The sequence below is a fragment of the Rhineura floridana genome, chromosome 10, assembly GCF_030035675.1.
Source record: "Rhineura floridana isolate rRhiFlo1 chromosome 10, rRhiFlo1.hap2, whole genome shotgun sequence".
Classification (NCBI taxonomy): Eukaryota; Metazoa; Chordata; class Lepidosauria; order Squamata; family Rhineuridae; genus Rhineura; species Rhineura floridana.
The window spans coordinates 59,083,190-59,105,081 of record NC_084489.1 but is presented as its reverse complement, the minus strand read 5'-3'; the positions used below and the strand labels follow the sequence as shown (position 1 = coordinate 59,105,081).

The 21,892-nt window shown below is 39.4% G+C and overlaps 1 protein-coding gene across 1 annotated transcript in view; it reads right to left on the bottom strand.

The window, feature by feature from the left end:
• LOC133364896 (macrophage mannose receptor 1-like) overlaps positions 1 to 21,892 on the bottom strand; it is an 81,806-nt gene that overhangs the window by 10,513 nt on the left and 49,401 nt on the right. Inside the window, 13 exon segments of the mRNA XM_061585882.1 lie at positions 2,314 to 2,543; positions 3,405 to 3,507; positions 4,322 to 4,479; positions 5,333 to 5,447; positions 6,231 to 6,373; positions 6,733 to 6,833; positions 7,685 to 7,752; positions 9,678 to 9,841; positions 12,196 to 12,237; positions 13,452 to 13,596; positions 16,310 to 16,397; positions 17,003 to 17,127; positions 19,944 to 20,143. Of these exon segments, the coding sequence (XP_061441866.1) occupies positions 2,314 to 2,543; positions 3,405 to 3,507; positions 4,322 to 4,479; positions 5,333 to 5,447; positions 6,231 to 6,373; positions 6,733 to 6,833; positions 7,685 to 7,752; positions 9,678 to 9,841; positions 12,196 to 12,237; positions 13,452 to 13,596; positions 16,310 to 16,397; positions 17,003 to 17,127; positions 19,944 to 20,143 (1,682 nt within the window).

The following is a 21,892-nucleotide window of genomic DNA, read 5'->3' as shown; positions in this document are numbered from 1 at the left end:
CACAGGATGGCCCCCACCTTGGTGAAGCTAATCTGGTCTGAGTCTTGTCAGCATCTGGATGGGAGATTGCCCAGAAAGCACACATACACCATTTTGTGTTCCATGATGGAAGGAATGCAGAATATAAATGTAAAAAAGAATAAAAATGTAAAAAATCCCTTGTTTTAAACTGTTTTAATATTGTATTTTAAAAAAGATATAACCCATCAATTAGTAATTGTAAGTAATTGAAATTATTATTATTATTATTAACAACAACAATAATAGCTTTCCTGTGTCCCCAATTCAGAATTCAAACCATATTTGCTGCACCAAAGAATTTACAGCATTCTTATAGTGGTAAGGTAGATGTGGGATCACTTGAGTTTAATATAGTCACATCCACACCATATATTTAATAAACTCTTATTAATAAACTCTGCTTTGATAGTCATGGCTTCTCCCACACAATTCTGGGAACTGTAGTTTGCTAAGAGACCCTTCACAGAGCTGCAATTCCCATTACCCTTAACAACAGTTTCCAGGATTCTTTGGAGGAAGCCATGACTGTTTAAAGTGGCGTAAGAGTGTCTTAAATGTATCATGTGAATGTGACCATGTCTTGAAGTGCTCATGCAACCATTTCAGGATGTGTCCATTCACCCAATGAGTGTGGAGTTGCATGAACTGGCCCTCAGAAGCAGAATTTTCTCATTTGCTATAATCTTGGGTTCACTGCTATAAAATTTTTAAAAAGTGAAGCTCATAGGTCAACATTTATCACACGATAAATCACTGCCAACTCTATTGCTGAAGCCAAAACTATATCAAGCCACATGATAAACTATAGGTGGGGTGGCCACTGAAATGACAACAGTTTCCCCAGACTCTGGGGAGATGGACTTACTGGGCTTTATAATTAAGCACTGTTGGTACTGATTTCCAGCTGGGATTAGAAGTATTTATTTCCCTCACAGAGGGGGATAAAAGAAGCAGTAATGGAAAAGATTCAGACTTAGTGAGGATGACCCAGTCTCAAAATAATCAGCATCTGTCATTTTTATAATCCATGTGGCCCAGATCAGTTATAGACCAAACCAGAGATCCCTCATCCCTAACTGAAATATTTTGTGGTAATATCTGTGAAAACTAATGTCATGGATGTATAATTTTGCTTATCCAAACTCGATAGCAACCGCCACAACTGAATTCCTGAATTGGCTTGAAGATTGCTCATGATATGTTCCAATTAGTTCATCTTTATTCTGTCCACCAACAGTCCATTTGTGTTTTAATCTATGGCATAGTTTGGGCTTCTATATGATAAGTTATTCCACAACAAGATAATACCTATCTACGGATGAATTATGTGGCACAGGACAACAAAACTCAACGTTGCTCCTGACACAGACCATTACAATGGTGTCAAAGTCACAGCCACCTGAAGTGCAGTATCTAGGCTGGTTCTGATAGTACATTCAGTGTGCAAAGAGTTTTTTGGCACATTAAAGACTAACAAATTTATTATGGCATAAACCTTTGTGGACTATACCCCACTTCATAAGATGCATTAAGTATTAGCTTGAATTGCTGTATAGTGTACATACTCAGGGGAATAGGGGGAGATTGAGAAGGAAAGGAAAAATGGAAAGGTATGAACAGTGATAACTACTTATTAACAACTGTTCATAAAAACCAGCAATTGATAACACAGATATCTTAGCATGGGTAAGCCAATGAGCACAAGCAGTGTGATAAAAATCCATTCTGCCAATTCAGTCTACAACTGATATCATTAAACTTGTTTTCCCTTCTTGCAATTCTAACTGCATGAGGAGAGAACACCTGAAGAGAGTTTTTGGCACTGTAGCATGGGACAGGCACACCTAACTGACTCAGTACCTGGAAGATGAATTTAATAGTATCATAGAATAGTAGAGTTGGAAGGGGCGTATAAGGCCATTGAGTCCAACCGCCTTACTCAATGCAGGAATCCAACTTAAAGCATACCCAACAGGTGGCTGTTCAGCTGCCTCTTGAATGCCTCCAGTGTCAGAGAGCCCACTAACTCTCTAGGTAATTGGTCCCATTGTTGTACTGTTCTAACAATTACGAAGTTTTTCCTGATGTTCAGCTGAAATCTGGCTTCCTGTAAGTTGAGCCTATTATTCCGTGTCCTCTTTTATCTAGCATTCATTTGGATTGAACTGAAATTGTACTATAACCTATTATCTAACTTTAATTGCATACCGATTGAATGATCTGAGATATAACTAGAAAAAAGAAGAAGCATCAATATATGCCACTTTGTAGATAAATATGTGATGTACTTACCACATTGCTATTGAGGCCAATCCACACAGGGCTTTTAAATTTTAAAAGCCGCAACCAAAGGAATGAGTGGCTGAAGGGATCTAAAATACTAGCAAGGTCAAAGCCTTCTTGTTCACAACTTTTGCGGGCATCCTTCCATGTCATTTTGGTTTCAAGGAAGAAGTAGGTATTGTTATTATAACGGATACGATATATTGGAGTGGCTGATGGAAGAACAGAGGTCTGGGGGTCTGCAAAAGCAACAGGAAAATTAAATGCAATGCTCTTTTTTTAAAAAAAGTGATAACAGAGAAAAAATCTCTGTAGACATTGGGCAGTATCCAACTAACTTGTTCCATCAGCACAAGAATTTCCACTTACATAATAAAAGTCTCCCTCCTCTTCTCTTGCACAACCTCTGGAGCAGATTTGGGAAGAGTGCAGGGGAAATTCCATTCTGCAAGTGGAGATCCTTGTGCTGACAGAATGAGTTAGTTGGATATCACCCATAAGCTTGTGACCATATGTAGGATGGGTATGCAGGATATTAATTGCATGAAGGGAATGGAATGGAATGGCCATTGCTTTGAACTAGGCTATCATATGTACAAATGTCATGGAGGGCCACAGCTCAACGGTAAAGATTCATCAAATATAGAAGGTCCCAGTTTCAATCCCTGGTATTTCCAGTTAAAAGGATCTCAGGCAGCAGAGCACTGCAGGAAAGGCCACTGCCTGAGACCTTGGAGTGTTGATTTAGCATTACTAGTAATGCTTGCTTTGGAAAAACACAGGAGCATAACCTTCAATTCCAGAGCAAAACTTGCCTACAATATTTTTTCCATCAGCAGATTGTGAACTGTGCCACTGACCCAGAGGTGCAGAAAGTTGCCATCACCATGCCCTGAACTATACTTTGGCAACATCACCCATCTGAAGTCACTGTGGCAAAAAGTGCTCTAAATATATTCTATGACCCTGCATGCCGTCTTGTTATCTGGACCACTTTACTGAAGCATAGAGGAAATCATGGAAATTTAAACAGGGCTTGCATCAGGTTTGATTGTTCTTTTAATGTAAGCAGGGTGGAACAGATTAGTTGAAATACTCACCTGTATTGGTTTGGCAAATATAGCCTTTCTTTTCAGAACAGTAAAAATGTCTCCAACTCCCTGCTTCTTTAAGAGGCCTGTTTTTCATTGCAACACAGTCTTCCTATTAAAAAATCAAGAAGCAGCAAAGACTAAATATAGGGATGGAAGACTCAGGAGCATCTTTTTCCTCCTCAACCATATAGATTTAATTGCCGAGAGCCGTAAGAAGTAGAATCAAGAATTTCAGATCTGTACTCTGTTGCCCCTTATGAAACTCCTTGTTTACTCCCATATTTAGTGATGTGAAAGCCTAGAAAAAAACAGAAAACATTGGGGGGACACCTCCCCCCCACCACTTTTTTTCCTTTTTTTAAAACAAAAAAATGAAGGAAAAAACCCACGGAACAATGTTTTCCTTGAATTTTTCTGTTTTTTCCTCCCAGGCCTTCACATCTCTACCCATGCTCCAGAGTGTTATCCCTCAGCCTGACAACCTATTTGTTTTCCTTAGTATAAATGGGCTGCAAATGCTTCTGGGTCAGGCTTGGGCTTTGCCTGGCCAAGTGTTAGCATTGTCCTTGCCTTCCTAGCTGCTATCATTGACTCTTGTTTCCCTCCCTACTGGATGCACCTCTGGCCCAAGTTCTTGGAGAAACTCCTGTCTCAAGCTGAAAGCCCCACCTGCATTCTAGGGCCTAGCTTCATGACAATGAGAGTTCCTGATTTGCAATACTATCCTTCTCTGATTCAGTGCTGCTGGTAATTTTGCTGTTCCTATTAAATGGTTTCACTCATTCGTATTGTCTTTTTTTCCTAATTTTGTGGTTCTGACTTTAGTTCATGTATGGGAGAGGCCTATGGGAAGAGGTCTCAGTGAGGGAGATACGGAGCGGAATTCTAAGAAAACTGGCAATAATGCGTAATCAAATACCTACCCTGTCTCCCTCATAACCAGATGATGGGAAGCCTTTTGCCCAGTTTGTGTAGTAGACTCCTCTTCCATCTGTCCATAGGAACATGTCCTCTCTGTTGATATCATTTAATCCTATCCATGCATCCATCAGGAAATTATTTAACTGGGAAGTAAGGAAGGCTAAAATAAAAAAGTGGGGGGAAAAGCTGACATTGCCAAAAAAACTGGGATACTATTCAACCAAGCAAACAGCTTTGTAAAACACTGAGTTTTGGAATGAATAAGAACAAAGGGAAATGACTTGAAAATTAATTTTTAAAAATAAAATCTATAAAACAACAGAGGAGTATGAACAATGTTAAAACCACAACCGGAAGTTTGAAATTCTATTTGAGAGTGCAAAGAGAACAATGGGATGTAAATTGGCTGGTATTCATTATTTCATAACAGCAAATATTGACTATTATGTCCCACTCAGATATTGGTTGTATTTTCAGATGCAATGGCAATGTATAAATATTTGACTTGCCCACCTCCCTCTTCCACTTTCCCTCCTATGTGAAGAGAGAAGCTTAGAAACTTCCATTTCTGGTTTGCAGCAAATTGTTGCTTACCATTCTCAGATCCACTCAAACAATGGTTTGTACAATGTTTGTACAACCAGTACAAAAAATATTTGCACCAGGATCACAAACCAGGATAAAGCTGTGGTTTGGGGTCCAGGTTCACAGGCAAACTATGGTTTGCCATTCCATATGAATGAAATAGACTGATGCCCATGCTGCCAAAAACACTTTTAATGCTTTATCTAGTTATTATATAATTCACGTTTATTTTTTATATTCAATAGATGACGAGTAACAATCTACCATTACAGCCTTTCATTTAAAACCATGGCTTCCCCATGGTATAAAATAAAAGCATACGGAAGGAGATGGGTGGTTGGTTTATGGCACATTAGTCCCAGAAGATACAAAGCAGTATTTTGCAAGTATTAGCTGTGCTTTCATCTACCAATGTAAAGGTGGAGTACCTTGTACTCTTTCATTAGATACAGTAGCCAGGTTTCCTTGTAAGTCCAGGCAAAGTGATCGTGCAGAATTCCAAGTATTTTGTTCTTCTTCTTTAAACCCAAATATTTTGTAGCACTGAAAAAAAATTAAAAGAGGATTTTTTAAAAATCATACGAGACAGGTGGGACAGAGACGAGCTTGCCATCTTCAACCCAGACAGCAGACATTGGCCTTTAAATTCTCTCAGCAAAATGGTCACCAAGAACCTGCAGGAACTCCTAATTTTTCCTTCCCCAGTGCTGTCTTCAATGCCGTCCTCCACCTTCTGCACCAAACAGGACCCCAAGTATGCTAAACAGCAGGTAAGTGATGGGAGCAGATGGCAGATGAGGGAGGGATTTGATGGAAGGAGCCACAGGTGACTAGCCTCCTGTTTCAAGTGGATGTAAAAGTCTGTTTCTGAATTGAAAATTGGCAACCCTGCTTATTGTTATGTATTTATACTACATAACATTATACAGAATTGAAAGCCTCCCTTTTTTACACACTTTTTACACACGTTTCAAAATGCTTGCAGTTGCTTTCCTTCTCCCCTGCCACAACAAAAGTACAATTATTACAATAACTATGTTGCAGAATGCACCCACATCAGTCTAGAGGGGCCTTTAAACAACTGATACATAATATAGAATGATAAGTATCACATAAATGATATCCATGCTCAGTTTGATAGTGGCCAGCTACATGTGCAGAGCTGTATTATGACTGTGTCTGCCAATAAATGTTCTGAATGTACAAAAAATTAAAATAAATAAAAATAAGAATAAAAATAAATGAAGCCTCACAGCACAGCTACATATATATGTATGGCTCTTGGTTTCCTGGCGTTACCTTGCAACAAGAAAATTATAACAGTACCTTGTTTTCAAACAAAAGCCAGGATTCTGGACATCCTCCTGGTACAGGAGGGGTTGTAGGACCAACTGTTGCATTGAATGAACTGTTGTGTCTTTCACATATGAAACGTTGTGGGTAACCACAATTTATATCATTCCAAAGTCCTGAACATGAAAGAACAAGTGACTTAATGAGAGTATTTTGTCAAAAAAGAATAATCTGTATATTATATCTGCTAAATGTTAATACATGCATTGTATTTATGAATATCATTCACCCTATACTAACAGAACCTTTATTATTTTACTGGAAATTTTATATCCTAGATTCGACTTTTCTGATGAACAGGTATTCAAAATAATTTGAGCATTATTCAAACACCTATTATTATTATTAAGCAGAGATATTGTCAAATGTGTGAAGAAAGGATCAAACTGCCACATTACAACATTGTAGCAGTCATAATGTGTTTACTGTAACATACACAAAAATAACATCTTTTGTCAATTGGCAAGCCACCCACCTGTGTTTCTATAGATGACCACACAGTTTTCATCATTGTTTGCAAAGTTGGGTTCATGTGGTGCCCAGGCTAAATACTGCACAGGGGTTCCATCCATCCAACTTAAAGACAAATTGTGCCATTGTCATATTTCTTTGAACATGCTTAAACCATTCAAGGTATGGGAAAATATTCAGATAAAAACCATTATCAACACTCCAGTTACTACTGCACTTTTACTTCTGCACAGAAGTCTTGTGAAAGATGCTCAGCTGGGGGCATGTGCTGAATCCTTCCTCTCCATGCACTCCCTCCCACCATGCACTCCCATTATCATTTGCATTTCAGTTCCTCTATGCAGCCCAAATATGACCTTGTCTAAGTTTGGGGGGTGAATGCCATTCCTTTTGTCTGTATATGAATCAGCTTCACTGGATAAACCCCTAACTCTATTATTATGAAAACAGAGGGAGAAAAACATCTCTCTGTCTACTATCTCCACATCATGCATAGTTATATAAAGCTCAACCATGTTCCCCCCCACTTACTTCCCTTTTTTCAAAACTAAAAAGCTCCACATGTTGTAATTGTGTATATACCATATATTTAAAGCACTATTAAAACACATTCCTTCCAAGAATTCTGGAAACTATAGTTTCCCCCTCACATAGTTACCATTCCCAGCACCCTAACAAATAACAGTTCCCAGGATTCTTTGGATGGGGTGTTTTAAATGTACAGCATGCATGCATCCTCATAGTAGAGTTGCTTCAGTTCCCTGATCATTTGGGTTGCCCTTTTCTGTACCTTTTCCAGCTCTGCAACATCAAGTTAAGTGCTGGCATCTTTGTGCATGTGTAGAAGTTGCAGAATACATCATATTGTGATTCATTAGAACTCCTTATATTTGTATAGTGTTAAAAAAATGGCATGACAGACACATAATAAGCTGTAAAGTTTTCTATTCACTTACCTAACCTGCTTATCAATGCTCAGCTTTAAACCAATGAAGTAATTCTCCAGCATGTCCTTTTGAGAGATCTAAAGCATGAAGATGAAAATGCTACATCTGAGGCAAACATTAATTTAAGGAAGCTTTTAGAAAACAAATGTCCCATGCAAAGGTAATTCCTTTAAAAGCAAAGAAAGAAAAACAAAAATCCCTAACAACCCAATTAATTGGGCATTATGAAAAATGGCTAAAACACTGAAAAGAATGCAGAACATATGTTCCAGTTCTCCTCCTCTCTCTCCTCTCACTAAACAAAACCCTGTCTAGTCTTATAAAATACTGAAATGGGTTGTAGATATATTGAGGAATGTTCCATACAATCACATCACCTAACAGTTAAGTCTACAAGGGTTTTTTTCTGCCTCAATATCTTCTGAGTCTAACATCTGATGCATTTTCTGGCTAATGAGATGTTTTGCTTTTTTAAGAAAATGCGAAAAATATGTTGAGCACTTTGAAGCAGAAGTTTGCAAACTTTATCCTAGTTAGCCCTCCTATGGACTTAACTATATATTACCTACAAGTGTATATAACAAAAGCACAATAGCTACTTTTCTGAGGGAAAGGTTATGGGGAAAAACAGGCTTTAAAACACAGAGACTGTGGAGAGGGCGGGCGGTTAAATTTTTCCTTGACTGCTGCTTTTCCACTTGGAATGTCTTCCCAAGCTGATTTTATCTTTCTGACAAGGCTCCACTCATATGCTTGCCTCTCCTAATTTATGTTGATGGATAATTAGGAGTCGAGAAGCAGATAAACAGGTCAAACCCTCCTAGCTCTCCCTTCACTTCTCCTTCAACACTGACCCCATAAAATTGCTTTCCCTTATATTTTATTTAAAAAGTGACTATTAGGCTTTTGTTGCATGTATAACGTCTAGTGAAGCCAATCTTTGTGCCAGAGATATGAAAATGTTGCCATGCTGGATAAGACCAATGGCCACTGTAATTCAGCCACCTGTCTCCAGAATGAGACAGCTACATTTCTTAACAGTCCACCTAGTCCAGCAAGAAAACTATCACATTGGTTGTGACTGGCCAGCATTTTTAGCTTTGTGGAAACTTTATCCATTATTAAAATATCCCAGATTTTTTTTTTAATACTAGCATCTACATATGGGGATTTCTTCATTTTCCAATATTAGGCCGTTTGAAATTCAGTTGCTGTGATTAATAATATTACCAGAACTCTCTAAATGAAATAAGTTCTTCTTTATATGGAAACAATTCAATAAAACAGTTGTTTTACTGCATCCAGGGATACCATAGCCTGATATAATTTGCAGTCCAATATCCAAGCCCAATATCTCTGAATTCTAGGGTTAAGTCCATCAGATGTAGAGATAAAAACAGGCCCCTCCACATCTGTTTCAACATTGTTTTGTGATATGAAACATAACATTGGTGATAGATACATGCATGTAATGTAAATGTCAACTTCCTGATATAGTGAGGGATGAAAACACGAAGAGTTGAGAGGACCAAACTGTATGCCAAATTTCTGGACCATCGCATGTGTTTCATGAATGAAATTTCCGTGGAGGAATAATTCATAAGAATTAGGTTTGCCAGGTTCAGGGCCTGAGACTGATTCTGTATCTTTAGGAGAAGAGAAAGTCAGCCAAGTGCAGGTGTTCTTGCAACACTGTAATGGGAAAAACCACAAGGTGGAGTTCTCCCCCCTGCACAACTTTTAAAGATACAAAAGACCTCTTGGTTGCCAGCCCCAGCCTCCAAGAGGTCTTCTGTATCTTTAAAAGTTGTGCAGGGGAAGGGAGAATTCCACCTTGTGGTTTTTCCCATTACAGTGTTGCAAGAACACCTGCACTTGGCTGACTTTCTCTTCTCCTAAAGATACAGGATCAGTCTCAGACCATGGACCTGGCAACCCTAATAAGAATGCATGTTCACTGCTCTGAATTATTTATGTCAGAGATAATAAATAAGAGCCTTACATATCTTGTTAGGAACCTTCTTTCAGTATTGCCTTCAATTACAGTCAGATCCCCAGAGTTCTTCTTGCAAAACTCCCGTGCTTTTTCCATAGGAACTTTATTAGTGCTGAAATAATACTGCTTGTCTCCATTGATGAGCCACCCATCACTGGTAAACTGAAATTCTGCAAGAGAGATGCAGAATTAGGGGTATGCATCAGCTATGTGTGTGTACCCAAATTATAAGGTGAATCGGGGTGATTTGGGGAAGGCTCAGAGTGTGCTGTTAACAGACAGAGTGTGCTATTAACAAGGTGTCACGGGGTGGATCAGGGACGTGCTGAGTAGGGAAACACCCAGAGCTCGAGACAGGAGTGGGTAGAGAGGAAAGAAGATCTTTTATTTTGATGGACACATCTAGTTTTTAATCACAGTGAATTGTTTTCCCAGGACAGTGATTTGGGGGAAGGATTAAAAACTGTGTTTGTTTTTCACAAAGATCTATGCCTTCTCCCATGCAAGGCAATGGAGAGAGCTCCACTTTATCTCCAAAAATCTGGACAGGGAGGGCAGAAGCCAACCCCCACCAATAACCCTTGGGGTAACACAGTTCTTGCTGGGGTGTTTCCCCCACTCCAGTCATTTTAAAGAACATATACTCATTCCATTTACAAATTGCTTCCTATAAAACATTTGACAATAAAAACATTTAAAATAATTTAATGTATAAAAACAGTTTCATATCCATTACTGATACAACCAGGAAATCTCTACTTAAAACACTTGTTGAAAAATGAAGATATCCAATAGCCCCCCAAAAAACAATAGAGACAGTGCCTGTCATGGGGATATGTATTTTATGTTCTTTGCATTGATGATTTGTTAAATTTTGGGGTTGGTTTTTAAATTTTGTATCTTGTACACTGTAAATATATGTTTATATGATTATGCTGCATAAAAACTGAATAAATAAATAATGGTAAAAATTAATCCTCTTCCTGTGTAATAAAGCTGACTAAGTTCATAATACAGCAAGCAAGAGACAGTTCATAAACAATAGCTATGTAATAATAATATGCCTAGGAAGCTGCCTTATACCAGGTCAGTCTCTTTGCCCATCTAGCCCAGTATCGTCCAATGTGATTGGCAACAATGATCCAGGATCTCAGGCAGGTCTCTCCTGTCACCCATTACTTGATTATTTTAACTGGAGATGCTAGGGATTGAGCTGAGGATCTTCTACATGCAAAATATGTGCTCTGACAATGAGCTTAACTCATCCTCATCTAAAATTAACCCTCTTCATATGTTATAAAGCTGGTACACTAGCTATGACAATTCCAGGACAGAGATAGCTTTGTCACAGTGACCCATGAACTGCTTGCGGGCTTCCCACAGGCATTTTGTTGGCCACTGTACAAGATGCTAGGCCTTTGCTCTGATCTAGCGGTAGGGTTACCAGATCTCCAGTTTTCAGCCAGAGTCTCCGGTTTTTGGGGGGTGCCCTCAGGTTCTCCAGCTAGCACCCCTTAATCTCCAGACTCTCAGCTTTAATTTTTTTTAAAAAATTAAGTTTCTAGGTGGACTGGTTCCCGAGATATACACCAAAAGGTCAACCGCCCCCCCACATGACTGTTAAATCTGTTTTACAGATCTTTATAACAGCTCCTAGCTCTAACTACAACTCCCATCAGCCCAATTGAGTGGCCATGCTGGCTGGGGCTGATGGGAGTTGTAGTTTAAAAAAGTAACTTTTCCAAGCTCTGGCTCTAACCCCGCCCTTTCAGGATTGTAGCCAATAAATGAAGCCAGGGTTGTGACTTGTTGTTCCAGGCATGCCTAGGCTTAATTTCAACATCAGAAAATGATGGCTTTGAGATTTTGCAGTTTGCGTAAGTAATATAGCTTATTTTTTTCTCCTCTTGTGTGCAAGAGTCAGACCCTGGGCTATGAAATATGAAAGTATTTAATCCAATACTTGCTTTCCATGTACCTGGAGTAAACCCCATTGAACTCCATTACGACTTACTTTTGAGTAGACATGGTTAGGATTGTGCTGTAAATTAATGGGACTTTTGAATAAACATAGCATGTTTTTATATCCTCACACTCACATGCGCACACACACACACAGAGTGAGAGAAGCCTTACCTCACAGTGGTTCTTTGCTTTAAGGAATTTTTTTCCCAGCCTAGGCCATTTCCTGATTTGGATCTGGGCTGTGAGAAAATTACTTAAAGCAACAGAAGACAGTAGGGTAAAGCAAAGAACACATGTGGGTTTATGTAAATACTAGACCCACCCACACTTTATAAGTGAATGGGTCAGACAAATGAATGACTGCCCCATCGTATTTACTTTGGACATTTTGCAACTGGTGCAGGAGAACCTGTACTTGACAAACTTGTTTCTGCAGTGCAGTTTCCATAAAGAATTAGACACCTTCTTCTGCCTGGTAGGAAATGGCAACAGTAATTTCATCCTTATCACTAGTTATTGACATAACCTGATTTCTTCAAAAGAAGCAATGCAAACTTACTTGGCAGAGACGGCTCTGTTGGTTCAGGTTTTACTTGTGCTCCTGGAAAAAAAAGTGATTTACATATGTATTATACTATTAAAACCTATCAATTAGTTTAACTAACGCCCCAAGCAAACTGAGACTGCAATTCTAACTCCTGGACAGGAGCAGCAGGGCTAAATGAAGTGGTAAGCATCTGAGATCATGCAACTCATACTATCCAGGGCAGAATGGTGGAAGGAGGGGGACAGTAAAAATGCCAAATTGAGCTGATGCAACAGAGAGACCCAGACTGAGCCTACCACAGGTAGCTGGACCAGTTTGGGATCTAGCGGATCCTTGACCAGTCCAGCTGCACCCCCTCCCTGACCCCTCAAATGCCCCATTTTGGAATTGGGAACACACTGGCAGTAGCTTCATTACCAGGTGCCTTTTTGGAGGGTGTAGTGGAGGCCCTCATTCTGGTGGAATCCAGTAAAGCTGAGCCAAGGGAAGAGCAACCTCCACTACATCCTCCAGCATGCCAGATTGTGGGGGAGATAAGATTGCACTGCCCATCTCCCCTTTTATATTGAAGTGATGTTTTAAAAGCATTGTGGAATTTGTATTTCCTTATGACTCATATTTTTAAAAGAAGCTACACTTTAAAAATGAATGGCTTTTCATAAAGGGTTTTGAATTTGAAGAAAGGTGTCATAGAAAAAAACCTGATATGACATTTTGTTTATGAATCAATTTATTAAAAAAATTAAGTTCAGTCATGCCTGTGAAGGTGGCTACAAAATGTGATCTAAAAACCCTGATAATTGTGATGGACTGTACACATTAACTGAAAATATGAAAATTGGTGGCCATTTTTCAAGATGGTGGTCAAACTAATAGTATTTTTTTGCAACCTAGATATTTGGATTCAGCACACTTTTTTTAGCACACTATAATAATAATAATAATAACAATAACAATAACAATAATAATAATAATAATAATAAATATAGTGCTTATGTAAAATGCACTTCAATTTTCATTATAATATTATACCTTTAGAACTTCTTATACTGATTTGGCTTAAATGCAAATATGATTAATTATTGCCAATTAAGTTATCCGATATAAATGTTATATGATGATAACAAATGTCTCATACTTGAAAGCTATCTGAATCAATCAGTTAAAAAGATTATTTCTTTTAAACACTTTTAAAGTATTGTTTTGTGATACATTATCACAAGCAATCTTCTGTTGACATTATGGCTTAATATGTCAGAAAGGCTTACCTTTTTCAATCTGACAAATCCAGTTGTGTAAGTCCTCACAGTGTATATCATTCCAGCGCATGCGAAAATTTGCGTTTAACTCTGCGCAGTGTTCTATTTCATTATAATTATTGGGCTCTCCATATTCCCAATTTGTATATCCAAACTGATGTAGAAATAAGTTTGTTACTTGTCTGTCTGGAAATAAGGGTATTTCATTTGTACAACAAAGGGAGCTTCTACACAGCAGTTTATGGCAAATTCAGCCCTGCACATGCATGCATGTTTTTTGCAGCATCCACACAACATTGTCCTCATCATAATGCCATCCCATATTCCCCACCCCCACCCCCTAATTTACTTGGGATTTACAGTTTCTGTGGGAGGGTTTTACTTATCAGATTTTGCATTAAATCCAGATTAAATGGAAAAATATATGGGATGGCATTTTTATAAGGATGTTGCCATGTGGGTGCTGTGCAAAACTTGTATACACAAAAGCAGCACTGAGCCCACAATAAATTGCCACATGGAAGTGTCCAAAATCCAATCTTACATACATGATGTAATATAGCATGTAAAAATATTCTGACAAAGCAATGTTTGCAATCTTTTAACCAATCCTACATGAGCCACCAGGTTGAAACAGCAACTGATGGTAAAAATTCTAGCACTGACACAAGGTGACAACTTATTTTCTTCCACTATTTTTCTTCCTACCATGCTCTCTTCCGTTCATTTTAATGGGCTTTCAGAAGGAAGATTTCCTAGTAAAATGTACCCATGGGCATTCACAGTGAACTGAATGAAGGCACTGTAAATAAGACAGTGTGTGCATCCTTGTTGATTATTGTGATCTTGGTCCTATAATTCATACTTTGGTCACCTCCCAATTAGAACACTGTAATGTCCTCTGTGTGAGGCTGCCCTTGAAGATGATTCAGAAACAACTAGTCCAGAATATGATGGCCGGAATTTTAACAGAGGTAGGTTGAGGGGGACCTATTAATTTAAGAAGATGAACAAGAAAATGTATTCTTATGTGTTGTACAGACTACGCAGGCTCTAACTATATCCAGAAAAGCAAAAGAAGAGGCAGAACCTCAAAATTGCACTAAAAAATCAATCTTTATCAACGATAGTTCTTGCAAAATACTAAAAAGCCCAACACATTTCTGGAGAGATGTTGAAGAAAATGGAAAAATTTATTTCCAATATGAGCCCCCAAAGGATGTTATTTTCAACCAAAACGTGTTGGGAGTTTTAATATTTTATTATATTTTATTTTTTAAAATTATTTTTAGCACCATTTTCAGGCTCTGGCTCCTCTTTTGCTTTGATGCTTTTAGGAGGGTGTGTCAGTCATTACTTTCTGCTACTCTCCTTTCCACGCCCACTATTTCCTCCATGCATTTTGTTTCCTGTGGTTGTCACACAACTTTCAGCTGCTGTGTTTGGGTTTTTTGTTGTCTGTGCCTTCATGTTTGAGCAGATATATAACATTGTGTACACAAAACAACAGAAATATGTGTTCCTTCAATCTGCAGTACTGAACTTCTGCAAACAGCCATATCCGACAGACTGCTGGCAGTACTGTACTTCAACAAGCAGCCCTTTTCCTTGGTGAAGAAACAATGCCTTTATTTCTTTTTCTACTAACTTGTGCACAACAATGTACAATTTCTCAAACAAAGCTCTTTATCAACTTAAAATAAAGTCCTTTGGACAGCTATTATCATTGATGTTTGTTCTGCCCCTGCTCACATTACAGCCCCTTGGGTTGTCTCATATCCATCTGTTTCAAGTCCATTTGGGGCAATGCAAACAAAGGGAACTGCGTCTTGCAGGCTGCAAATCCTTGGCAACATATATATTTATAAGGTTCCTTTTGGGGGCAAATGTGACACTCTTGTTTCCTTTTGCTCAAACATGAGATTTGGGGCATGGTTGAGTCAATGAAGGGAGGTGGAATAAGATTCCCGCATGACTGCACCAAAAAACACTTTCTAAAATAGAAAGTGAGCATGGTAAGTGGCAGCAGCAGCAAAATTGGCATGTAGGGACATCAGATTTGGTTTGGCCAATGAAGAGCAGTAAGTCCCCAGCAGGACTATGCAAAAGCCTACACTTTTTACTACTTTTTGGTCTGACATGCCGGACACGTGCAGGCAGCAGCAGTAGCAAAAATTGGCACATAGGGCCTAAAATGGCTATCAGTCTCCAATACGTCTGATCTCTAAATTGCAACAATTCATCACTGAGGAGCAACAGACTATATGTGGCAATACTAATACCCTTTCTGCCATGTACTTGACACTCAAAGGGCAGAGTTTTGTGTTCATACAAAAAAATAAAAACACATGCATTTCACTGTTTAACATGTCATCACAAAACACTTGTCTGCTTTGGTAGGAACAGATGTCTTGGTCACTTTGGGTACTGCCTCTCCATAAAAAGTAGGCAGCCCAAGTAATAAGATCATGCCCAGTTACCAAGCAACAAGAGGGAGTGGAAATGCAGATAATTGCACTTCCAGGGCTTTTTCTTTTAAGTTACCTATTGCGCAGATCAAACACAAAAAAGGGGAAGGCCCAGTTCCCTAGCGACCAGAAGTGTAAAATTAGAGGGTGGGGCCATTAGGTAACAGTGTGATTGATCCTTCATGGAGGAACACCTTTAACCTTTTACGAATGTAGAAGAAGTGTCTTCACCACCACAAAAAGCTCCCATGTGGATAAGCCTTCATTGCAAAATTTGAGGTTATATAAGTGCAGAATTCCAGAGCCTGTGTCTTTCAGTTCAGTACCCTCATCTACTCTGGTCAGGCATGTAAGTTGTAAAATTAGAACAATCATTTAGAAAAAGTGTAAGTCACTCACTGGAGAGCCATCACTCCATGAAAATCCTTCAGTCGGACTTATGTAATTTAAACCTAGCCAGAAATGCGAACTGCTGAATCCTTGACTCCTAAGATAGCACACAAACACAAGTAGACCCAAGTAAAGTTGTTTTATGAAGTCCTTTTTCATGAATAACTGCTTGAAATGCTCTATAAAGATAACATTAAATGGTTGTATCCAACTGTATTACTGTGAAATTGTAATATAAATTATGTTTCAACAAGGCTAGTTGGCTAATCTTTGAAATTAGTTTTACTTTACTCATCCCAATGGCCATCTGCTTAGTATATACAATATATTTGTTGCAGAGTGTGATGTTTTGCTATTTTACCAATAGTTAATTTGTCTGTTGCCCTTATTTCTGTTGCATCTGTAGGGCTGGCCGAAAATATTTTTCTGCTTGAGGCAGAACAGCAAATATTTTCCCCTCCCCTCCCAAGTCAAACTGCATAGTAGTCAAGGTGAGTTATTTTGGTACCTGATGCAGAAAATCCCAAGAGCACCTCTTCCCCCTTCTTGGCAAAATACAACAATAAATGTAAATGTACTGCCTTCAAGTCGATTCCGAATCAACACTGACATTTGACTTATAATTTGAACTAGGATCATTTTGCATCTTCTCTCAGAGTGAAGAATTATGATAATGTCAGGCAGACAACCCCATTTACTCACGATAGATAGCGCTGCAGTGAACGTTCTTCTCTGGAACTACTAATGGAGAGCAGCTCACCTCCCATGGCTCTACAAAAACTCTGAGCATCAGCCCACGATTTTTTGTTATCATCCCTCAAGAAAGCCTAATGACAATATATTATTTTACAATTAGGCACAATAAACTGGGCACATGATACAAGTGAGAAACATTATTTCATAATGAGGAATGTTATAAACTAAGTTCACTATAACAAAGTAAACATAATTTAGAGAATTATTTCTCATAAGAAAAGCTTTCCATACCAGGTTCAACTCAGCTAATGTGATTATAATAATTGTCTCAAAGACCGCAGACAAGTCTCTTTCCCTCATGCAATCCGTGAACTCCTTTTAAGTGGAGATGCTGAGATGTCCTGTTCTCACCAGACTCCTTAAGGAGGTGAGAGACTCCCCAGAAGAAACACAAGTGAGGGCAGCACAAGGGCAGTATCCAGGGTCAGCCCAAAGTCAGAGTCTACCTCGAAACCAAGGGGGTCAGGCAAGAATCAGGGTCAGAGCAGTTCAGGGTCAAAAGCCAAGCAGGCTGTAAGCAATGCAGGGAAGGGGCAAAGCAAGAGACAGGTCTAGGGTCCACAGGCAATCTTCAGACGGATCAGGTACAGAGTTGGACAATATTCCAGCAGCCCTTCCAACCCAGCACTGAGGTTTTTATGCAGGAGCTGCTGAACCACACCCCAAACCTCAGCAGACTTCCACTGATCACCTGCAGCTGTGCCTTTACTCCCAATAAGTCCTTTACTCCTGAGGAGTCCAGGCCTGTGGTTGGCACTCCTCCAGATGGGCCGGATCTCCATCTGCTGTCAGGGGCAACGCCTCTCCCTTGGGCTTGGGGGCTGTTCCGCCACAATGTCAGAGACCGAATTTGCCCTGGGTGCAGATGGCCCATCCTGGACCTCGTCCTAGGACTCTCGCCCCTCATCCTCATAGGGAGCCTGAGCCTGGGCTGGGTCTAAGACCAGAGCCTCGTGGTCTTTCTCCAGTGAGGACTCCTCTGGTAAGGACTCCCCTGGCCGGGACCTGACATCGGAACTGAACCTGGGACCTCGTGCGTGCAATGCAGATGCTCCACCCCTCAGCTACTGTATCTATGGCCCTTCAGAGGCACCTAGAATCAGAGAGGTGAAAAAGCCCTTCACTTGCAATTTCTCAGATATTTCTACTCAAGCAAAATCAAACTCCAAATTGTCTTCAAGATTTTGCTCTACACAGAATCTAGTGGCAACACAGTGCGGAGTATAAATCCCAGAAGACCACATCATTGTCAAGACTGAGCTGAATTATCAAGCACTAATCCAAACCTGGGACTCTAATGACACTCTCGAGAGTCTCCACTATGTTAAAAATGCTGATGTTATAGGTATGGTTTTCTTGGGCAGGCCCTTTTTTCCTTTTTTCAAATGCCACAGATCCTGCCCCTAATAGGCTGGGGAACTTTTTTTCAGCTTGAGGGCCACATTCACTTCTGGGCAACTATCCAAGGGCCACATACCAGTGGTGCGCAAGGCCAGAGGCAAAAGTGGGCAAAGCAATGAATTCTCCATCCATGCAAAGAATCATTATCAGAGTTCAAGGATGCGTTCCAGGCAGAAACACTCAAGAATGGTGTGAAGTAGCGCCAGTGAGGTTGTGTCCTGAGGATGTGGCTGGGAAGGGGATGTGACCAGGAATGAGGGAGTCTCAGAGGCCAGGGAGGCCTGAGAGCTGTATTTTAATTTTTTTATTCATTATTACATTTCTATCCCACCCTCCCAAAGGGAGTATTTCCACACACCCCTCCCCACCTGCCTGAGGTTGCCCACCCCTCCATAGGCTTATCTTCATATAATTATTTGTCCATTCCCCCTTAACTTTCACCTGTTACATCTGTGGACTTCTGTCTCTGTATTCCCTCACAACCTCTAAAATCACCTCTGTGTATTCTTGCTATCAGAATCTATACAGGGGATACTCATTCTCAGCAGCTGGCTTTCCCTGGTGGAATTAATTAGTCATGACGACTAATGTAATTTCAATGGAACTAAAGTGTGACTAATATAGCCCCTGTTCACACATAATGCTAAACTATGTTTAAAATGTAACTATGGTTTTGCAAGAATGCACAGCGTGCTGGTGTGTGGTGCTCAAAAATCCATCAGTTGCTTCTTCCCTGCTTCTTCCTTTTCCATCCAGAGAAGGTAACAAACCAGAGGCTGGCTCACCATTATGTGCAAACCAGAAATCATGGCTTGATTCTCTAACAAACCATGATGGTAAACCAAGAACAAACTTTAGCTTGCTATTGTGGTTTGTTAGCAAAGAAACAAACCAAGAGTGCTAGCTTGCATTTAATACCAGTTTCTGGTTTGTTTCCTCCCTGGTGTGCCGAAGGAAAAAGCAGGGGAGAAGCACCGTGGGGACTTTTGAGCAGTGTGAACCAGCACACTGTTTGTCCAATTTAAGCCAACGTTTAATTTAAACTGTGATTTAAAAGGACATGTGAACCTGACTTTAGCCTGGATTGAACCCAGAGGGCTACGTTGGAGTCTGCAATCTAACTGTTTTTGAGGGGGAAGTGTTCCTGGCTTCTCTTTCAAATGTGGTTCAATGGATTTGTTGTCTCCTGGGGTGTTTAAGTTGTGCCTCCACCTATGCTTAAACTGTATATTTGTAAATAAATACAAATATTGCAAAATGTCAATAAGCCTTCAGTGACCTCCTTCCATAGAGTTCCGTCTCTGGGCTTCTCACTGCTTGGAAAAGTGGATGAAAGTAACTGTGATGTCAGATAACACTCTGTTTTAATGAATGTTACCAGTACTAACTTTTTATGATGTAGCAGCCTACCCATATCAATATCTAAAAATAAAAGGCAATATATATTTGTTAAGGCTTGTATAAATCCTGCAATTAAATGTCATACTTTGAAGCACAAATTCCTCTCATCGCTGGGGCTCCAGTCATCAGGGCATCTGGGGGCAGGAGTTGTTGTTGGTATAGGTGGAGGAGTCACTCCATCAGCCCAGCGCTTGCAAAGAAATTTTGCCTTTGACTCACATTTCAGAAGATCCCATAAGCCACCTGCAATTCCAGTCCTCATGGCAACACAGCCTGGATTCCGTCCTTCATGGTACATTAAGAGACAGACAGGTCCATGTCATTTACATAAGTCATCAGAAAGCAGCCAGCCATGATTAGCATCCTAACTCTTAGATTTATTTTAGCACAAAATGTCAGAGTTTAAGAAAACAGACTATATGTTCAACACAGCTTTTCTCTTGAGATCTGTGTCACAGGAATTACTTAGGTGCTCACCTGTAAGGATGATTAGGTTGGTGAGCACCCATAATAGAGCCTTTTGAGTGGTGGCTCCACAGTAATGAAATTCCATCTTTTCAGAGGTTTGGTAGGTCTCATTCCTTGAAATATTTATATTGAGGGTCGGGTATGGGTCTCTTGGATTTTAATGTTGTTTCACTGACTTTAGAGACAATGTCTATTTTGATATACAAATTATGGAATAAATTCTTAAATTTTATTTTATTTTAATGTTGTAATTTTAGATATAGTTGTTTGTGGAGAAATTTCTAAAAAAATGGGGAATAAATTTTCCCCATTTGAATTTAAAATTCAGGAAATGCAAAAGCCAATTTAAGCATCAGTCAACAGGCTTGGAAATGTCAGATAAAATGCCAGTTGAATATGGCAGGGAGAAATGATAGCTCCAGAAACCACTTGGAGTTCCCAGATCCAGTGAAAATGTAACACTGAAATCTACTGAATTAAAAAATTGTCATCTGTTGTGTAATATCAGGTAAATCAAAAATTTTAAGGTCAGTTGTCAGCCAGATGCCTATGTGAATCCCACAAGCAAGGCCCAGGTACAACTGCACTCTTCCTCCCTGCAGTTTCCAGCAAATGCTATTCAGAAGCATACCTGCCTCCAACAATGGAGATAGAATATATCCATCAGCAAGATAGCTGAATAGATAGCTGAATACCACCCATGGAGGATAATGCTAAGATTGCTCAGAGTAGACCCACTGAATTTAATGAACATGGCTGAGTTAGGCCCATTAATTGCAGTGGGTCTACTTTAAGTAAAACTTAGTTTATGCTAATGAGTTTTTCTAATCTTCCTGTGAAGCCATCTAAGTTGGTGGCCATCACTGCTTCTTGTGGGTATGAATTCCACAGCATAATTATATGCTGTGTGAAGAAATATTTTCTTTTGTCTGTCCTGAATCTTCCAACATTCAGCTTCATTGAATGTCCCTGAGTTCTAGTGTTATGAGAGAGGGAGAAAAAAATTATCCACTTTCTCCATACCATGCATAATTTTATGCCCTTCTATCATGTCACCTCTTACTTGTCTTTTCTCTAAACTGAAATGCCTACATTTCTGAATTTCAGGTTCCCTCCCTGAATATCCTCTTTTGGTTGTGGAGACATAAGGAACACTGTGCAGGAAGTATCTTAATCCAAGTGTTCACTAAAAAGGAATACAACTGAATAACCTAAAACATGTTAGGGCACCTGTATCTTATTTTCTGGCTAAGAGACTGTTTACACTTCATTACACATCATGGAGAAATTTTATTTAATAAATTTATTTCCTGCCCTTCCTCCAGTAAATACTTCTGTAATAAAAAATACAATTAGAAATATAAACATATTTAAAATATTTAAAACATCTAAAAACAATAAAACACAATAAAATGTTGAAAACAAATTTAAGCACAGATGTGACCAAATCATGCGTCTGAATAGGTCTGCCAAAACAGAACAGTTTCCAGCAAGCGTCTGAAAGAGTACAGTGATGGTGCCTGCTTAATGTCAATAGGCAGGCACTTCCAAAGTATTTTGGTAGAG